The sequence below is a fragment of the Eubalaena glacialis genome, chromosome 13 (genome assembly GCF_028564815.1).
Source record: "Eubalaena glacialis isolate mEubGla1 chromosome 13, mEubGla1.1.hap2.+ XY, whole genome shotgun sequence".
Classification (NCBI taxonomy): domain Eukaryota; kingdom Metazoa; phylum Chordata; class Mammalia; order Artiodactyla; family Balaenidae; genus Eubalaena; species Eubalaena glacialis.
The window spans coordinates 78,584,203-78,601,110 of NC_083728.1; the positions used below are offsets into that span (position 1 = coordinate 78,584,203).

The window sequence follows — 16,908 nt, forward strand, 5'->3', positions numbered from 1 at the left end:
CCATCTATTCACCAAACACTAAGTACCTCCCATGAGTCGGTCACTGGGGATATAAACGTGAACACTGTATTTCACTGGTCCTAAGACATCTGTTTTTCACTTTGGAACATTTCTGAAATCAGGAGGCAGCTCTGAATCAATGACATCTTACAACTGCAATGCGCAGGCTTTTCTAACTGACACATAAAGTAAGACATCTTACAACTGAAGGCGTCTTGAAGTCAATGAAATCCAGGTCTGGGCTGGCACTAGAATGGGCCTAATTATGGTAGTAGTTAATTATTATACAAGTTGGGTGCCTCACTAGAGCATCAAGTATCCCCACGTCGCCCCTGCAGCCTTCCCTGGTTCCAAGCCTGACTCCTTCCACCCTCCCATCTGCCCCCATGGCTCTGGTGCTTGACTCTCCCATAGCTAACGGACTCCACCAGAGCCCCGGCCACACCCACGCTCAGCTCCACCACAGCAGGGTCCACGAAACGGCCCCTTTCCCCAGGTGTAACCTCAGTCCTGGAGTCAGGCCCAGTGGTTTTCCACCTGGCTGCACATGGGAAACACCTGGGAGCTTTTTAAAGCCCCAAACACCAGGCCAGTACCTAGATCAATTCATTCAGAAACTCTGCAGAGTGATGTTACAGCTCCCCATAAAACTCCAACAGAGAGCCAAGGTGGAGCGCTAACCGGTGTGAGTGAGGAGAGGCATGAGGCAGCACTGGTGGGAGGTGGGAGGTGTTTGGTTCAGACTATACAGTTATGCGTATCAGTCTTCCTCCCAATCCCTCCCCCTGACTCTGAATTCCTGGGAGGGGACCAGCCCAGTTCTCTCAGTTCCCTCAAGGCACTAACCAGTGTCAGACACATTGTTGGGGCCCAGGAAATGTAAGCTACAGGGCTTCCAAGGCCAGACAGAAAAGGCCTGGTGCCAAGAAAGGTCTTCGAAGGGAGCCCACTGGGTCTGGGCCCGCCCTCTGACGCGCTGTGTAACCTCTAGTGAGACACTGCCCATCTCTGTGCCTGTACAAAGCATGACTGGCCCAGGTGGCCTTGAAAGGTCCTTCAAGTGCCAACATTGAGTCTAGAGTTTACCTAAGAGGCCATTTCTATCCACTTCTAAGAAGTCTGAGGCAGTAGGGAGCCAGTGAGTATCAGCTTTCCTGCTCACTCCCAACAGATGTCCCAGCCTTTCCAGGCCTAAAGTCTCTACTTCTGGGGCTCTGTCCTGCACTGGCTGAAACGCAGAGCATCTTAGGTCCTAAAAGCCAAAGACCTAAGAACAGCAAAACAAGGACCGCCAGAGGATTCTGGAGAACGGCATGTGAGTGGAGAGATTTTTAGATGGTGAACAAAGTCCAGGTTGGGAGACCACAGGACACCTGACAGGCCCAGCTCTGCCCCAAGGACTGGTAAACAAAGGTGAGGTGGTTCAAGGGACCAGAGACAAACTCCCAAGGAGGAACTTCAGGAGAGGAAACACTCAAGGGCCAAAGCAAGTCCAAAGGGGTCTGGAAAAGGTCCCCGGCTTCTGGCCATCAGCCCAGCCAAGGTCCTAATATACAACTAAAGGCTTTTATTGGGAAAAGGAAGTTGACTGAGAAGTGGCCCCCAATATCCTCACTGCCTAAGGCAGCCGGGGCCTCCTCCACAGAATCCAGGAAAGAAGGGGCCACCAAACTCGGCCCTCAGTAGGCTCAGGTGTAGAGATCAAAATCAATCCGTTTGGAGTTGTAGAACTGTCCACCGGGGGCGTCCAGCTTCCGGCAATAAACACCGTCCGGGAAATAGCCTTCATTCACCCAGGTCTGCAAGAAGAGAGGGCAGAGCTCGGGGAGGACTAATGGGGTGGGGGGAGGGAGAGAAGAGGCAAAGTGAAGAAGAAAGGAGCTTACCTGCATCTGGGTGCTGGAGAAGGGCCCATACAGCTCAGCATCGCCTGTGTTCTCCCACTTATATTCCCACATCACATCGGCCAGACCACCTCCGGGCAACTCTGCTTCTAAAATAACAGGCAGAGCCATCTGGGCCTCAAGGGGCCTGCCCCTGCCCACAACACCCCCCTTCTGCCCTTCAATCTTACCTCCTCTCTGGGCAGGGGTTGGGGTCTCCAGCTCCCCCTCCGCCACTTCCTCAGCAAACATGTCCAGGGAGGGTGGGGCTGTGGGGTCACGGGGTCCCTGGGTCTGGCACCCCAACCCCTTCAGCCGCATGGCCAATCGTTCCCTTGTCTCCTGATACACTCCGAGGTTACCCCGAGCCACCATCTGGTCAGCCAACCCGGAGAGCCGGTCCAGGCGCTGGGGGGAACTGGGCCGCGCAGGCCCCTTGCTGCCCCCTTTGCCTCCTCCTCGGGCTCCCAGGCGCCTCAGTGCCCCAGCCACTGTCTCTCTTGGCAACATCAGCTCCAGAAGGCCCTCCAGGAGGGCTTGGGCGCTCATTGGTGTCTGGCCCAAGCTGTCCTCCTCCTCTGAGTCTGACGGCGGCCGCTGATTAGGCGGCCGCTCCCTGATCTTTACCTGCAACGTGAAAATGGGAGAGTTTTATTTCTGACAAACTGCCAGCAAGGCCCAGGCCCAGCCATGCCAGCCTCTGGACCTCACCCAGTCAATGTTGTCCAGCCAGCTGTCTCGGATCTGAGCTTCCCGGTTCAGGAAATAGTTGCCATCAGCATCAAAGTGGCCTTCCTCCATCTCTTCCTGCAGGTTGAAGGGTGTGATCCGCACACCTCCCTCACTGGGGAGTGTGGCTGCTTCCTGACCTGCACCAAAGACACAGGCGTCCCATGCTAGGAATGCAAAAAAGAGACAGGAGCCTCCTGTGCTCTGTGACCTTAGAAGCCCCTATTTGTTCCTCCAGCAGAAAGTCAACTCTTGGCTATAGCTCACCTTCTACATCCTCTGAGGCCAGGATGTCATATTTGCTGGACCCTTCATCATCATCCTCCTCATCGCTGTCCAAAGAGTGTTTGCCTTTGAAGCGGCTCCCAGGACCTCCTGCCCCAGCCACAGGGTCCACCAACTGTGGGCAGGAGTCAGAAATCAAGAGAGATGCAGGTTACTGGCTATTACTCAAAATACTCTAGGATCTAGACTCAAACTGAAAATCCTGCAAATCCATTTCTCAGAGCACACAGAAAAGCTAGCCCTTTCCACCTTTTCTTTGTCCCTCCAGATTTCTCTCCTGGCTTCTAGCTTTTTTTCCTCCCCTCACTTCTCCCCAGAACGCAGGAATCTGGCCCCCTCACCTTTTTCTTGGGGACACTGATTTCATCCTCATCATCCTCATCTCCCACGCCTTGGAAGGTCACTTTCCTCTTTGGCATGACTGGACAGAGGGGCCTTTCTCAAGCTGAGCCGAGGAAAAGGGTGCAGATTAAAGGAACTGGGTGAGGAGAATACTCACCGCGAGAGAGTCTCCCGCACAACAAATCTTTCCCTTGGTCGGTACTGAATCCAGTTTGGGAGGGGAGGGAGCACAGAATCAGGGGCCAAAAGGGCAGATGGCAGCCAAGAGGCCCCCAGGACTTGGTCTGGCATCCGAAAGAGGTACTGGAGCAGGGATGGAGAGGTGGACGCGCGGAGGAGCTCCCCACGGGCACCCCCACCCTTGAGACGGGCTCCCCCGCGTGACCACCGCCATTCCCGGCCCCCGCAGTCCTGGGCGCGACGTTGCTCCGCGAGCAGACACCCGCTCAACCACCTCCAGCTTCCTCGTAGCCCGCGGGGCCCCGGCGAACCCAGGACCTGGCACCCTGGCAGCCCCGCTCCTCCCTGCGCCGAACTCCCAACTCCGTGGGGTGACCCCCAACTGTCCTGGGCTGTGTACAAATCAGAGAGGCGGCAGAGCCACGAGGACTCCAGCAATCCCGCCGGCGCGCGCTCACCTAAAGACCCAGGAAAGGCGGGGGAATACAGGGAGACAGGTTTTCGCCAGGTCTACATCCGGGGCACCCGCCCGCCACCACCCGGAAGAGAACTGCGGAAGGCGCCAGGGAAGGCCGGAAGTGGCTTCACTCGTGTTAGACGACTAACTGAAGGAGCGGGCGGAAGTACGCGCTGAGCGGGGAAAGACACCGCCTCCCAGAAGTGACGTGAGCCGTGTGGGGCGACGATGGCGAGCAGAGGGGACGTATGAACGCCTAGACCCTGATCGGACGAGAGGGATGGCCGGAAGTGGTCCCGATTCCCTCCTACAGCAGTAGAGGCTCTGGGGAGAAAGCGGAGCGCGCTTTACCTAAAGGGGCGCCCAGAGTCACGTTGGAGGGGCAAAGTCCCAGCAGGGCCGCTGGGTCCCTGCCCTTGTTTCCCTTTCCCCGGTTGAGTCTCTTCTCCAGGGCTGGCTCTGCGCCTTTCATCATCTCATTAGAGATCCTGCCTTCCTACTCTCAGCGTCCCATTGTCCGCCCTCTCCTAGTTCGAGGTGCGGCCTTGCTCTTGTCCCAGAAGGGATGCTCGGTTCTCCTGGGGCACTTTCCCAACCCAGCTCCTTTTAGGACCCAGGGGAAGTCATTTACCCCACGCCTACCCCCTGGGCAATCTCCTGGTTTCTGAGGTGGGAAGAGCCATAATAGGAGAGGTGGCAGTGGCACCTGTGCCCAGTACCGAGGCCGTAAGTCCCTTGTGCCCTCATCTCAGGTAGGCCTGGAAAAGGGCAGTAGTGGATACCCGTGCCCCCCCCCCAAACAGGACCCCAGCCCAGCAGCCCCTGCCCAGGTTCTGTAATCTGTCCCAAGGGGCAGAGCTGGGGTTGGGAAGTGGGAGTAGGTCCCAGTGCTCAGGGTACAAGACCTCTACCTCTTGAGGATACTCAGTCTGAATCCCAGTAGGCCAAGGCTGTGCCCAGAAAGAGCCTACTGGAGCCAGAGGAGGGCACTGGGGGCAGCTGGGGTCCCTAGGATAACCAGATGGACCACCCCTCCTTTCTCCTGCCCCTAGGGTTTCCTCCCAGATTGGACTACCGTGAAACCGCACCACAGGTCCGTGCTCAGTTTCTTCCGTGGGTACAGAACACAGGCTCCGGACCGGGAAGGCATCCTGCTGAAGAAGGGGGCCAGAAATAGCAGCTGCCAGCACCGCTGGTTCATCCTCCGGGGAAACCTCCTCTTCTACCTGGAACACCAGGCTGACCCACACACCCCTGAGCCTCATCCTGTTAGAGAACTGCCAGGTGGAGCCACGCCTTGGGGCCACAGAACCCTACGCCTTTACCATCCTGACCCCAGGGGTAGAAGGGGGACAGGCCTACAAGCTGGCAGCAGAAAACCAGGAGAAGCTGGGAGCCTGGCTGTGCTGCTACGCCCCCTGGAGGCCCAGCACCAGGAGCTGTGCCAGGCAGCTGGACAAGAGACCAGCTCACCCCCAGAGGACTGGGGCTCCCCACAGTACAGAGAGGGCAGTACCCTCTCCAGCTTGCAGGAGTTGCACGAGCACTTTGGGAAGGAGATCCGGGTGCTGCAGGCGGCGGGCGCACAGACGGCTCCAGGAGGCCAGTGCAACGGAGGCAGCGGATCCCAGGCAGAGGTGGAGCGGGAGCTCAACCACTGTCTGTTGATGAATGACTAACAGACCAAAGGCCAAAAGGTACCTACCTGCCGAGACCAGGAGACCAGCCGATTGCTTCAAGAGACACCCAGATCCTGACTAGCTCCATCACTCCCTCCCTCCTTCCTTGTCCTTATTCTAACCCCCTTCATCAAATAACAATGCAGGAGACAGGCCCAGGTACAACAGCAGGTTCTTTTCCGGTTCCTCAAAGCGCCGCACAGGGTGGGGGCAGAGACAGAAGAAAATGTAAACATTGGGTTCCACCCCCTGGAGCTCAAGGGAAGACCCCTTACCCAGGTAGGGGCTGGAGGGTTGGAAGGGAACAAGGTGAAAGGTGGGAGCCCTGGTGAGACAAAGCAGGGGAGGCCTGAGAATACAGAGAAAGGTAGGTGAAGAGGAAGGAGAGCAAGGAGGGTGGTGGTGGGGAAGTGGGGGACACTTCCTGCTCCAGTGCACGTCCCCTTAAATAAACCAGCGTGCAAGAACACGGTGGAGGAAAACCAAAGGACAGAAGAGAGTGAACACCCCCACCCTGGGCCAACCAGGTCCTCCGTACATAATTACAACACAGAGATGTCCAGAAGGAGAACACGAAGAGCCTGGGCCCCCCGCCAGGAAGTGGGGGGAGACAGGCAGGACTGAAGAAGGGAAAAGGAACCCAGCTCCACTTCATGGGTAAGGGGAGTGACTGGAGTGTAAGAATCTGAAAACCGCTGACTCCCATCGCCAAAAGTCACCCCTGTGGTGACAAGAGGCCAATCAGGACAGCACCTGGGAAGGGATCCCAGAGGGAATCGGGGCAGGAGAGACAGAGACCCCAGCTGGGCCTAACTGGAGGCGAGGGCTCCAGACTTGTTCACTGCTGCCCCAGGGAAATGCAGCTGCCCCACGTACTCTGGCTGTCCTGGCCGTGTAGGAATCAGCAGCTGGCAAGGAGATGGGGAATCAAGCCACTTTCCTCAGAAAGAGGGACAGCCTGCCAAGGGGGCTGGGAGCAGCACCCCAGGCCAAGGCCTGCTCTCGGCTGAGGGAAAAAGAGGGGGCCCTGCAGTCCAGCCCCAGGGCAGAGGTCAGAAGTAAGCATCCTGCCGGGCCTCTGATGCTGAGGGCCTGTCCCCGCCATCCTGGGGGGCGGGGGGTCCATCTGCCTTCCGACGCAGCGAGAGCTTCCTGCCCTGAGCCTTCTTCTCCTGCTTCTGCCGCTCCTTCTCCTGCTTCTGCCGCTCCTTCTCCTGCTTCTGCCGCTCCTTCTCCTGCCTCCGGGCCTCCTTGCTGGGAGCCAGTGGGGTGCTGTTGCCAGTAGGCGAAGGAAGGGATGGATGCAGTCCCTCAGCGGTGACCAGAGGCCCTGGGGCAGGCCCAGCACTGGCCCTGCGGACAGGAGGGGGTGGAGAGGGGGCCCCTCCAGCGGCCCGGGAGCCTCGGCTCTTGAGGCCAGGGAGGCTGAGGAGGCTGGAGGAGGGGCCCAGGGGTGGCTGCTGCCGCCGACGCTCCTCATGGATCGCCCGGGAACCGTGTAGTCTCCGTGAGGGCCGATACTGCAGCTCGCCCCGGGTTTCCCGCCACTTCTTGAGCTGGGCCGAGTTCTCTCGCTCAATCAGTGCTTCTGTCACTGGGAGGTTGGTCACCTAGATGGAGAAGAAACGGGTACCGGAATAAGGTTGGGGATGGGGATGGGCCAAAGCAGGTGTGAGGTATGCTAAGGCTAGGACCTACCTCATGCACCAGGAAGTCCTCCTGCATGCACTGCTGGGGCAGATTGCGCAGCTGCTCCATGGTTTCATACATGCCTTGGCAGGAGCGCAGCTTCTCCACAGAGCCCAGCGTGTGCCGCAGCAGCACCAGGGCCACCCGGAAGATGATCTTGACGCCTGCAGGGTCCAAGGAAGAGAGGCTGGATGATCAGCCCGGGATCTCAGCCTGTCCCATTTAGGAGGAACTCACAGCCCCCATCCCTGTCTACTGCCAACCTTACAGATGAGGAAACTGAGGCCCCAAGAAGGGAAACAAGCTGCCATGGGTTTTAGGTTCCTGGGAGGTAAAGCAAGCTGTGGGCTGGTGGCAGAGCCAACAAGATCAGGCCTCAGTTTCTCCAGCCCCAAGACAGCTTCCAGTGAAGCCTCTGTCAGCAGGCCACCCTCTGGCAGCCACCATGGAAACCGCAGCCCCGTCATGGCCTGAATGGCTACAGAAGTACCTTCACAGAAGAACATATCCCAGACACGTAGCACTGAAGCCCAGGGAAGGGTGCGGGCAAAGATGCACATGAACCATTCTGTCATGTACAGCACGGGGTCAATGCGCTGCCGTCGCAGGTGCCGATGTGCCAATGGGGAGGCCCGGCGCAACAGCGCAAAAAAGATTTCTCCATCCAGTTGAATGGCCTCCTGGAAGTGGGACAAACCATGAGAAGAGGCCTGCTGTGGACCCTTGGGGTAGAACCGGCCCTGGTAGTCAGTACCCATCCACAAAGTGGGATCCTCACCTCAGTGGGAGAGGCCCAGAACAGAGGGACAGAATGGTACAGCGGGGGGCAGGACAAGGACCACCCTGCAGTCTTGGGGAAAAGTCACAGCCCCAGTTGCACCCAGCCTCCAGACACTCACCAGCCCTGCACTATAGTAACCGGGGAGGTACTTGTCGCAGATCTGCACCAGGCACCAAAAGGCTTGCTGAGAAGGGCAAGAACAAGGAGGGAGGGATGGGGCCTGAGAAACAGGGAGGAGGGAGCTCCCCCATCACCACTGCAGGCCAAGATCCTCCCAGCCCCTCCCCAACCAGGCCCAGCGTCTGCTGACCTCAGCAGGCATGTGCATGAGCAGCACTGCGGCCACGGGGGCCTGGGCCTGGCAGTAGCCCTCGTCAGGCCGGTAGATAGTGTAGGCCTTCAGGATTCGATACAGGTCCTGTTGCCTGTGGGTATGGGGAAAGACCATGAGGAAAGTCACAGGAGTTGGGAGCTCTCGCCCCCAAACTAACCCGCACCCCCACCCAGAGCCCCCCTATATCCCGTGGCAGATCAACCCCAGAGCTTTACCACCACACACCTCTATCCACCTTCCTAATCCTGCCTATCAAGCTTAAGCCAAAGACTCAGACCATAACCTAAGCTTTGTTCCAGGCTCTAGGCTTCCGCCCTTGCCTGCACACCCACGTGCTCCCCACCCATGTCCCCCCATGGGCTGTGCTCTCTGTCTGCCCCCATCCCGTAAACCTTCAAGGTCATCTTCTTCAGGAAGCTTTTCAACAGCATCAGCCCTCCTCTGGCACTGTCTGAATGCTTTTACTGCCCCAGAGCAGGCGCTCTCCCAGGGCAGGCCCTGCCTTATCTGTCTGACTGGATTTCATCAGTTCCCCCCGGGCAGAGCCCTGGTTCTCGGTGTAGGCTTGGGAAGCCAGCTGTGCCTCAGACCTTTCTCTTGTCTCTGCATCCAAAAGAATAAACTCTCTGCCCTAGATCTGTTCCTCTCCCCTGAGGGTGCCCCATCGCTGTGTGTGGGAATCCCATCCCCTCAGCCCCACATCAGAAAACAGCGAGCCTTCCATCACTCCCCACAGCTAATCATCAAGTCGTATCAACACTACCTTCTGAATTTCATTCACGTCTATTCCCTCTCTCCGCCGCCACAGCCACTGAGCAGCTCAGACCTTCATCTCTTAACCAGGATGTAATAACCGCCCAGATCCTCTCCCTGCCTCCAGTCACACACTCCTGACCACTGCTTACAGTAGTGTTTCTCAAAATTCAGTCACTGAAGTGTGACTTTCATTTGTGCTTTATCTGCACACCACCCCACTATTATTTATTTTTTCTCCACTTTGTAATAACGTTAGTCCATGAAATGACAGGTTTGATATACTAGTTATTTCATCTAATATGTATTAAAATAAACATGTAACTTCCCTAAGCTCCCATGCTACATTCACCCACCTGCCTGCTTCTGTGCCCCTGCCTTCTCCCCCATTGCTATGGGTGAACTATCTGTGATCCTGGCCAACCACAGCCTTTCCACTTGGGCACTGGGTCCCATCCCCTCTCGCCTACACAGGCCATCCCTCCAGCAACCTTCCCATTGTTTGTGCGTCATCCATTTTTCTCTAATTACAGAGGCTGGCATACCAACATGTCATTTCTTCTAGCTTAAAAAAAAAAAACACCTCTTGTGACTTCCCTGGCAGCCCAATGGTTAAGACTCCATGCTTCCACTGCAGGGGGTGCGGGTTCGAGCCCTAGTCGGGGAAATAAGACCCCACATGCCACAGGGCATGGCCAAAAAACAAACAAAAAACACCTCTACCCAACCTTCCCCTCTGAATACCACACCGTTTCTTTCCTACCTATTCAGCCAAACCCACCTAGAGTACAGACTTGCTATCATCAATTTCTTTCCTCCCATCCTCCAGTCAGGCTTTAGCCCACTGCTCCACACAAAACCAATGTTTTGTCACCAATGACCTCCACATTGCTAAATCCAGAGGTCGATTTGCAGACTTCACTTTACTTGACCCGTCAGCAGCATTTCATACAGCTGATCCCGAAACCCCTCTTCACTTTGCTTCCAGGAATCACACTCTCCTGGTTTTCCTTATACCTCACCAGCTCCTTCCAGGCTCCTTTACAGGTTCTTTCTCATCTTCCCATTCTTGAAATGTTGGAGCTGCAGGGCTCAATCTTTGAACAGCTTCCTTTCGTATCTACACTTGCTGCCTTGATGACCTCATCTAGTCCCATGGGTGAGATCTGGTCCCATCTAGAGCCTGACAACTCTCAATTTCCAATCTGTCTCCAGTTTAAACCTCTCCCTGGATGTTGTGTCCATTGTACATCCAGCTTACTTGGCATCTCCATCTGGATATCCAGTGAGTATTTCAAACTTCACATTCCAAAAATGAGCTCCTGATATACCCTTCAAGCCTACTTTCCTCCCAGTTTTCCCCATCCATATCAGTATATTGCAACTCCATTCATTCTAGTTTCTTTCTAAGACCAAAAACCTTAAGAGTCTTCCTTAACTACTCTCTCTCTCTCTCTCTCTCTCTCTCACACACACACACACATACACACACACACTCTCCACATCTAATCCACTGGCAAATTCTTTTGGCTTTACCTTCAAAATATATCCAGTTTCACGGCTACCATCCTGGTCTATCTATCATCATCTCTTTCCTGGATTATGGAAATAGTCTACCTGGTCTCTCTGCTTCTGCCCTTGTCTCCTATAGTCTATTGTCAGCACAGCAGCCAGAAATGATCCTTTTTTTTTTTTTTCCAGCCGCACTGCGCAGCATGTGGGATATTAGTTCCCCGACCAGGGATCAAACCCATGCCCCCTGCAGTGGAAGCACAGAGTCTTAACCACTGGTCAGCCAGGGAAGTCCCAGAATGATCTTTTTAAAACACAAGTCAGATCAGGTCACTTGTAACCCCATCTCGGCTCACATTCTCTTTTCCCCTTTCTTGCTTTAAACTCTTCTATTTACCACCATTGTACATACAACATACTTTCATTCTTTATTTTATTTATTGTCTACCCTTACTAAAATATAAGCCCTGAGGGGGCAGCTGTCATCTGTAGCTAAAACAGTACCTGGCAGATAGCAGGCGCTTGACAAATATTTGCTGAAAGGATGAACTTACTGTTAAAAAAATGTCCATCCACATGCTCCCACAAGGAGCTGAGAACCACCTAAAAACATCGCACACCACTAGGAAGCGATATATAGCCTTCGTGAGGAAGCCGGGCAAACATAACAAAGATCGAAGGGCCTGGGCACAGCATTTAAGGGCCCTTAATTGCTTTTCCAGCCTCAGCTCTACCCAACCCCACTGCCCAGACACAGCTTACATAACCCCCAAGCCAGGAAAAACCTGCCCCTTGCTCTGCTCCCATCTATCCTTTAAAACCTAGTTCAAATGCAACCTCTTCAATGAGCCCTTGATGTGCCTCCCCTTCCCCTCACCAGCACCCCACCCCACCCCCATCACCCTGAGTCAGAGTCTCCCTCCCAGGAGACTTCCTTCAACATGGCTAGACACTCAATCCATTAAGGACCACTCCTGTAGAAGTTCTGGAAGGCAAGAACTGCTTTCAACCCAGCCCTGTATCCACCACTGACTCACATAGTCAGGTCGCCTTACCCATGCCCGCCTCGAGCAGCAAACATCTCATGGAAAGGGAACTGACGGTGCAGGTCCTTCTCAATCACATCCAGCCACTTAGGGTCCCCAGGAGCCCGTTCCAGCTCCTGCAGTGGGACAGCTGAGATTATCTCAGGATCTGGGGGAACTGATGATACCCTTCACACAGACACTGTCACACGTCCCCACACCCTGGAGCTGTGCGCACCTCAAACTTGCCCGGGTTCTGCTCCAGGAGTTCCTTGCTATTGGACAAGTACTGCCAGGCCTTGGCTCTGAGGGAGGATGGGATCCCCTTCCGGCAGCGCAGTTTCACCTAAGGCAGAGTGGCAGGCAGGGGAACAGCTTCAGTGGCAGGCACAGCCTCCAAGCTTTCCCCAGCAGTCCTCGGGCTCCCTGGGACACCTGTCCCACATCCCATAGGCTTCACTCCACTGGACCCCGCCTGGCCTTCTATCTTTAAAGCTACTCCTCCCCCGCAGGCCCAAGTACCACCTACCCTCAACATGGTCCGGAGAGCAGATACTATCAGGTTCCTGGGCTTCCCCAGAGCACAGGGGCCCACCCTGTCCTCCCCACCCCCACCATGTCCATTGCCCTGCCCACCACAGCCTTCTCAAACCTTCTGGAAACGCCGTGACAGCCACTTATCCCAGTGACTGAACATCTCCAGCCATTTGAGCTCCCGCTGCCGAGCCACATCCACAGGAATGGAGCTCTCTCTGAGGATATGGGGAGTATGGAAGAAGTCAGTAGCAGTAGTATAAAATCTAGATTACTGGGGGAACTGAGGCAAGCCACCTCCCCAAGCTCAAAAATGAGAGATCAGACCATAAAAGCATTTTGTGAGCTACCAATACCAAACATTAGGACGTCTGGTCATTCTGGCCATCCAAGGTCCTAGTTCACTACACTAAATGGAATTTCCTTGGAATCTCTGAACAGAGATCACATTCTCATGTTGGATCGCTATACAGAGGCTGTGTTCAAATCCCATTTCAGACACATACAAGTTTGGGGAGAGAGCACGGAATATTGAAAAGCTACACTTTGCATTAGACCTGGATCCAAGTTCTAGGTTTGCCACCTATTCACTGTGTGGCCTTGGGCAAGTCACTCTCTAAGCCTCAATCTCCTCATGTGTAAGATGGAGAGAAAAACAGTATCTACCTAAGAGGTTATTATGAGATAACACATAGCAGCGACTCAGTAAGTAACAGCAATTATTATCCATAAAATAAAATACATAACAAACATACTTCCCTGTCCCCTTAGAGGCAACTGTCTGAGTTTCCTTCTACCAGACTCAAGATCCCTTGCACCATCTGCAATTTCCGCTACCTCCTCCTCCCTGAAATCACCCCACGTTCCCAAGCAAATGAAGCTCTCCTTGCACTGTTTGCTCACTGTTCTGTCAGAGCTTCGCACTCACGATACCCCATCAGTCTTGAAACAGTTAGTTGTAGGAGCCAGTACCAGGTGAGTGGAATGGAAGAAAGAGCTTGGGTTTCCAGATAGACCTGAGCTCAAAGCCCAGTTGTCCCTTAGAAGTTGGGGAGTCTTGGCAAGTGATAACCTAAGTCTCTTCCTTATAAATGTAAAAAGGAATGCCACCACCTACATCACAAAGTTATGAGAGGACTATTGAGAAACTATATAAAGAACTGTTAAATGGGAGGTTTAATGTTAGTTTCTTTTGTCCCAGAAGCTCCTTTCACTAAAAGGTGATTTCTCATTAATCTCTATCATAAGGCAATTCCAAACTCTACTAAAGGCCAGGAAGAGTAAGATAACTTTCCTGCCCTCAAAAGGTCACAAGCTAGCAGGGGAGATAATCGCAATATGTGAGGGAAATGCAATGACAAAGATGCACAGAAGAGGCACCTAATCGGAGGCGGGGCAATGGATATCAAGGAAGGTTTCCTGGAGGAAGGGACATCTGAGGTAATCCATGAAGGACTGAGTAGAACATGGCAGGGAAAGACCGGGAGAAGGGCATTCCTGGCTGATGGTACAGCCTGAGTATGAAGGGAAAAAGACTACAATCACTTCAACAGGACCACAGCACACAGTGCATGGTGAGAAGGCGGTGGAAAAGAAGACCAGAGAGGCTGGCAGAGCCAGGTCATAAGGAGCCCGTGTGCAGGCTAAAGCGCTTGGACTTTATCCTCTGGACAGTGCGGAGCTGCTAACAGCTTTTAAGGTAACGTGTGCCACAGTCAGCCTTGCCTCAGAAGTAGATTCTGCCAGCATGGAAGATGGATTTTAGAGGGACAAAATTAAAAGCAGAGAATTAGCACCCAGCACGGTGCCTGGTACACAAGAGGGGCTCACTAAAATCCAATTCAATCCAAGTTCCTCAGGGCAGCAGAGTATTGAGGAGAGTGCCATCGGTCACACAGATCCAAATTATTTGAGTGGGGCAATTCACTCAACTGCTCTAATCCTGTTTCTTCATCTATAAATTAGGTACAGCAATGCATCCCTCATGCATGGGAAAGCACCAGGGTCAAACTTCAGTTGCCCTCCCCACACAGGACCGAGAATGTTGGTACTCAAAGATTTTCTGATTTTTTTGTTGGATTATAATCCCTCCCACAGGGCTTCCCCCAACACCAGGCAGGTCCCCCTCACCCCAACACGCACAGCCATGACTAAATCCTACTCATTCTTCACGATTCAGATCAGTCCAGCTGAATTCCCAGACTGGGCAAAAGATTCCTTCCCTAGCTGCTCACAAAACCCTGTGATGATCTCCAGGCTAAACCTAACATATTATATTGAAACCAACTGTTTAAGTATTTGTCTCTCCCTCTAGATGATGAGCACCTTGAAATGATTATTTTATCCTTAGTACCCAGCACAGGGCCTGGCACTGGGGGTTCTCAGGCAATGCTGTAAACTGAACTGACCAGCAGGTTAAAGGGGTACAGGAACAATGATCCAAAGAGAGGGAAGGAAGAAGTCAGAAGCAATCACATCCTCACCTCAGAAGTGACTCAGGCCCCTGGAGGGAACTAGGAAAGAGCAAGCCCGGCTGGGGAGATGAGGAAATGGGGAAGAGGCCTCCTCCACCCCCTTTCCTTCAGTGAAAACACAAGACTGCTCTTCTGTTTCACAGAGGGGCCCTACCTTCAGAGTCTCTCCTCCATCAAACAGACTTCCCCACCTCACCACCCCATCAGACCTAGGGCTATGGGGGAAGGGAGGTGCCTGCATCCCTCCAGACTTTCTCCCTAAAGAACCAAAGATCTCTACTAGAACCCCTGTCCAGCCAACCCTCCAGAATACCTGACCTGTAGCTGGAGTTTCCCATCAAGGAGCTGGGACAACCTGAGGTATCATCTCATTCAACCTTTCACTTCACAGAGGAGGAAAGTGAGGCACTAACTCAAATGTGGAAGGCACTAACTCAAGGGCACACACACACCAAAGGCAAGGCTTAGGCTCAAACCCAGAACGCCCGACACCTGGTCTCAAACCCTAACACGCTGGTGCCACAGAAACCTCAGGAAGCTCTAGGCATGATAAGGATTGTTAAGCATCCCATTCCCACTAATCACACCCCGTGGATCCTCAGAGGAGGATGGGCAGCCAGAGTGTGGGCAAGGTGTATCATCCCCCCACCCTGCAACCTCTACTTCCCTGAAGCAGGCCCGCTGGGTGCCCACTGGGTACTCACAGGCTGCCCGAATACTGGCTGCCCCCAAGGAAGCCGTACTTGTCCGTCTTGCGCAGGGCCAGCCCATTTATCTCCGAGTCTGAGCCCATGGAGCTCACATCATCCGCCAAGGACTCTAAGGTCCCAGACATGAGGCTCACGGAGTCCAAGTAGCTCAGAGTGTCTGGGGCCTGCCCTCGAGGCCCAGAGATGCCAGGTCCCAGGCTGGACGTGGAGCCTAGGTCCTGAGAGTTTTCAGCAGGCTCCGGAGCTGGGGTCACCGTCACGACAGCTACCAGAGCCTCACACGTCCCTGAAGGGCCTGTACCAGGCCCTGAGGGGTCCTCTGGAGCCTGTCCTGTTGATGCTGATGCTGCAGCTCCATGTCCACTTGTCACCTGTCCTGCTGTCACTGCTGCAACCCGTGCAGTCACTCCTGAGGCCACTGTGGTTCCCGGCTTGGGGGCAAGCGGGGGTTTGGCGGTCAGGGCCCCAGGAGCCGTTCTTGAAGGGGTCCTGGTGCGGGCCCCGGTGAGGGTACCTGGCCCAGGATCGGGTGAGGTTCTGGCCTCCTCCGTCTTCGGAGAGTCTGCCCCTGGGGCCAGAGCCATGGACCTCTCGGCTCCTGCCACAGCCTCGGGCACCAAGGGCTCTGGGTCGGAGACTTGCGCCCTCAGGGCTTCGGGTGAGGCCTCCAGGGTCAGCCCCACCTCCGTGCTGCCGGTGACTGTCGGGGCGGGGGCCAGGGCCGAGTCCGAGGTCTGGGTTGGACCCGGTACCCATGCGGGCCGCGCCTCCCCGGGGGCCACCAGGGTGACCGGGGCCGAAGCGGCCGTGGTCACTGGCGGCCCCGGAGCTACCACCACGACGGGCCCGGCCCGGGAGCCGCGGGGCGGCGGCGACGGGGCCGCGGGGGCGCCATGACGGCGCGGCGGGGCCACCAGGGGCGCCGGGCCCGTCTCCATGACCGCGGGCCGCCCCTCACATCCCCCCGCCGCGGCGGCCGCAAAAGGCGCCGCCCCTCAGGCCGCTCCCCACCGGCCGCCGAGGAAGGCGAAAGGGCGAAGGGCGCGGCCTGGCGCGCGCCGGGGTCGTTGCTGGCGCGCGGGCGGCCACCCGGCGCGCGGAGCCGGGGCACGGGTCCCGGGGCGCCAGGCGCCGGGGTCTCGCTCGCGCCCTCTCCCTCCTTTCGCACTCTCGCCGCCACCCCCTCCCTCCCGCTTCGGGCGAGCGGCCCACCTCGCGCCTGCGCACAAGCCCCGGTGCTGGCCAAGCGGCCAGGGTTTCGGCGCTTCACGCCTGCGCGCGGGCGGCCCCATCGCGCTCCTTTTTTCTCCCGCCTCGTCAGAGGGCTTGGACGAATAATAGGAGAGAGAGAACTGGGTTTCTGCCAATCGTTGGAAGTGTGGGTGGGGCTGGAGGTGGGAAGGGGGTGGGTAATTTGGGGAGAAGAAACAGAGAAGGCGGAGGTTATAAAACCAATGAGAGGGCGAGTGAAGGCAGGAGGAGGCGGGACGAAGGGAGTAACTAATAGAAAAGCGGGAAGATGAACCTCCTGGCCAATAAAG

At 55.5% G+C, this 16,908-nt stretch overlaps 3 protein-coding genes across 6 annotated transcripts; 1 reads left to right on the top strand and 2 right to left on the bottom strand.

Moving 5' to 3' along the window:
- Window positions 1-1,552: 1,552 nt before the first annotated feature.
- Window positions 1,553-4,967, bottom strand: CD2BP2 (CD2 cytoplasmic tail binding protein 2). Of its 4 annotated transcripts, none has more exons than XM_061210058.1 (7): window positions 4,952-4,967; window positions 3,239-3,342; window positions 2,880-3,012; window positions 2,595-2,752; window positions 2,075-2,510; window positions 1,887-1,993; window positions 1,553-1,799 (listed from the first exon to the last, which is right to left on the bottom strand). In XM_061210058.1, the coding sequence occupies exons 2-7, from the start codon at window positions 3,314-3,316 to the stop codon at window positions 1,689-1,691; spliced, it is 1,023 nt and encodes a 340-aa protein (XP_061066041.1). In that variant the 5' UTR covers window positions 3,317-3,342; window positions 4,952-4,967; the 3' UTR covers window positions 1,553-1,688. The 4 variants fall into 4 exon arrangements, with proteins under 4 accessions (XP_061066041.1, XP_061066038.1, XP_061066039.1 ...); XM_061210055.1 differs by lacking the exon at window positions 4,952-4,967 and adding an exon at window positions 3,878-3,971; XM_061210056.1 differs by lacking the exon at window positions 4,952-4,967 and adding an exon at window positions 3,694-3,869.
- Window positions 3,494-5,707, top strand: LOC133104233 (uncharacterized). The gene is made up of 5 exons (XM_061209869.1): window positions 3,494-3,561; window positions 3,649-3,785; window positions 3,827-4,042; window positions 4,546-4,628; window positions 4,929-5,707. The coding sequence occupies exons 1-5, from the start codon at window positions 3,494-3,496 to the stop codon at window positions 5,553-5,555; spliced, it is 1,131 nt and encodes a 376-aa protein (XP_061065852.1). The 3' UTR covers window positions 5,556-5,707.
- Window positions 5,708-5,710: 3 nt separating this feature from the next.
- Window positions 5,711-16,665, bottom strand: TBC1D10B (TBC1 domain family member 10B). The gene is made up of 9 exons (XM_061210054.1): window positions 15,362-16,665; window positions 12,302-12,401; window positions 11,888-11,995; window positions 11,680-11,786; window positions 8,336-8,450; window positions 8,144-8,209; window positions 7,735-7,924; window positions 7,254-7,408; window positions 5,711-7,165 (listed from the first exon to the last, which is right to left on the bottom strand). Exons 1-9 carry the CDS (start codon window positions 16,303-16,305, stop codon window positions 6,608-6,610), a joined length of 2,343 nt encoding a protein of 780 aa, XP_061066037.1. The 5' UTR covers window positions 16,306-16,665; the 3' UTR covers window positions 5,711-6,607.
- Between the last annotated feature and the right edge of the window lie 243 nt (window positions 16,666-16,908).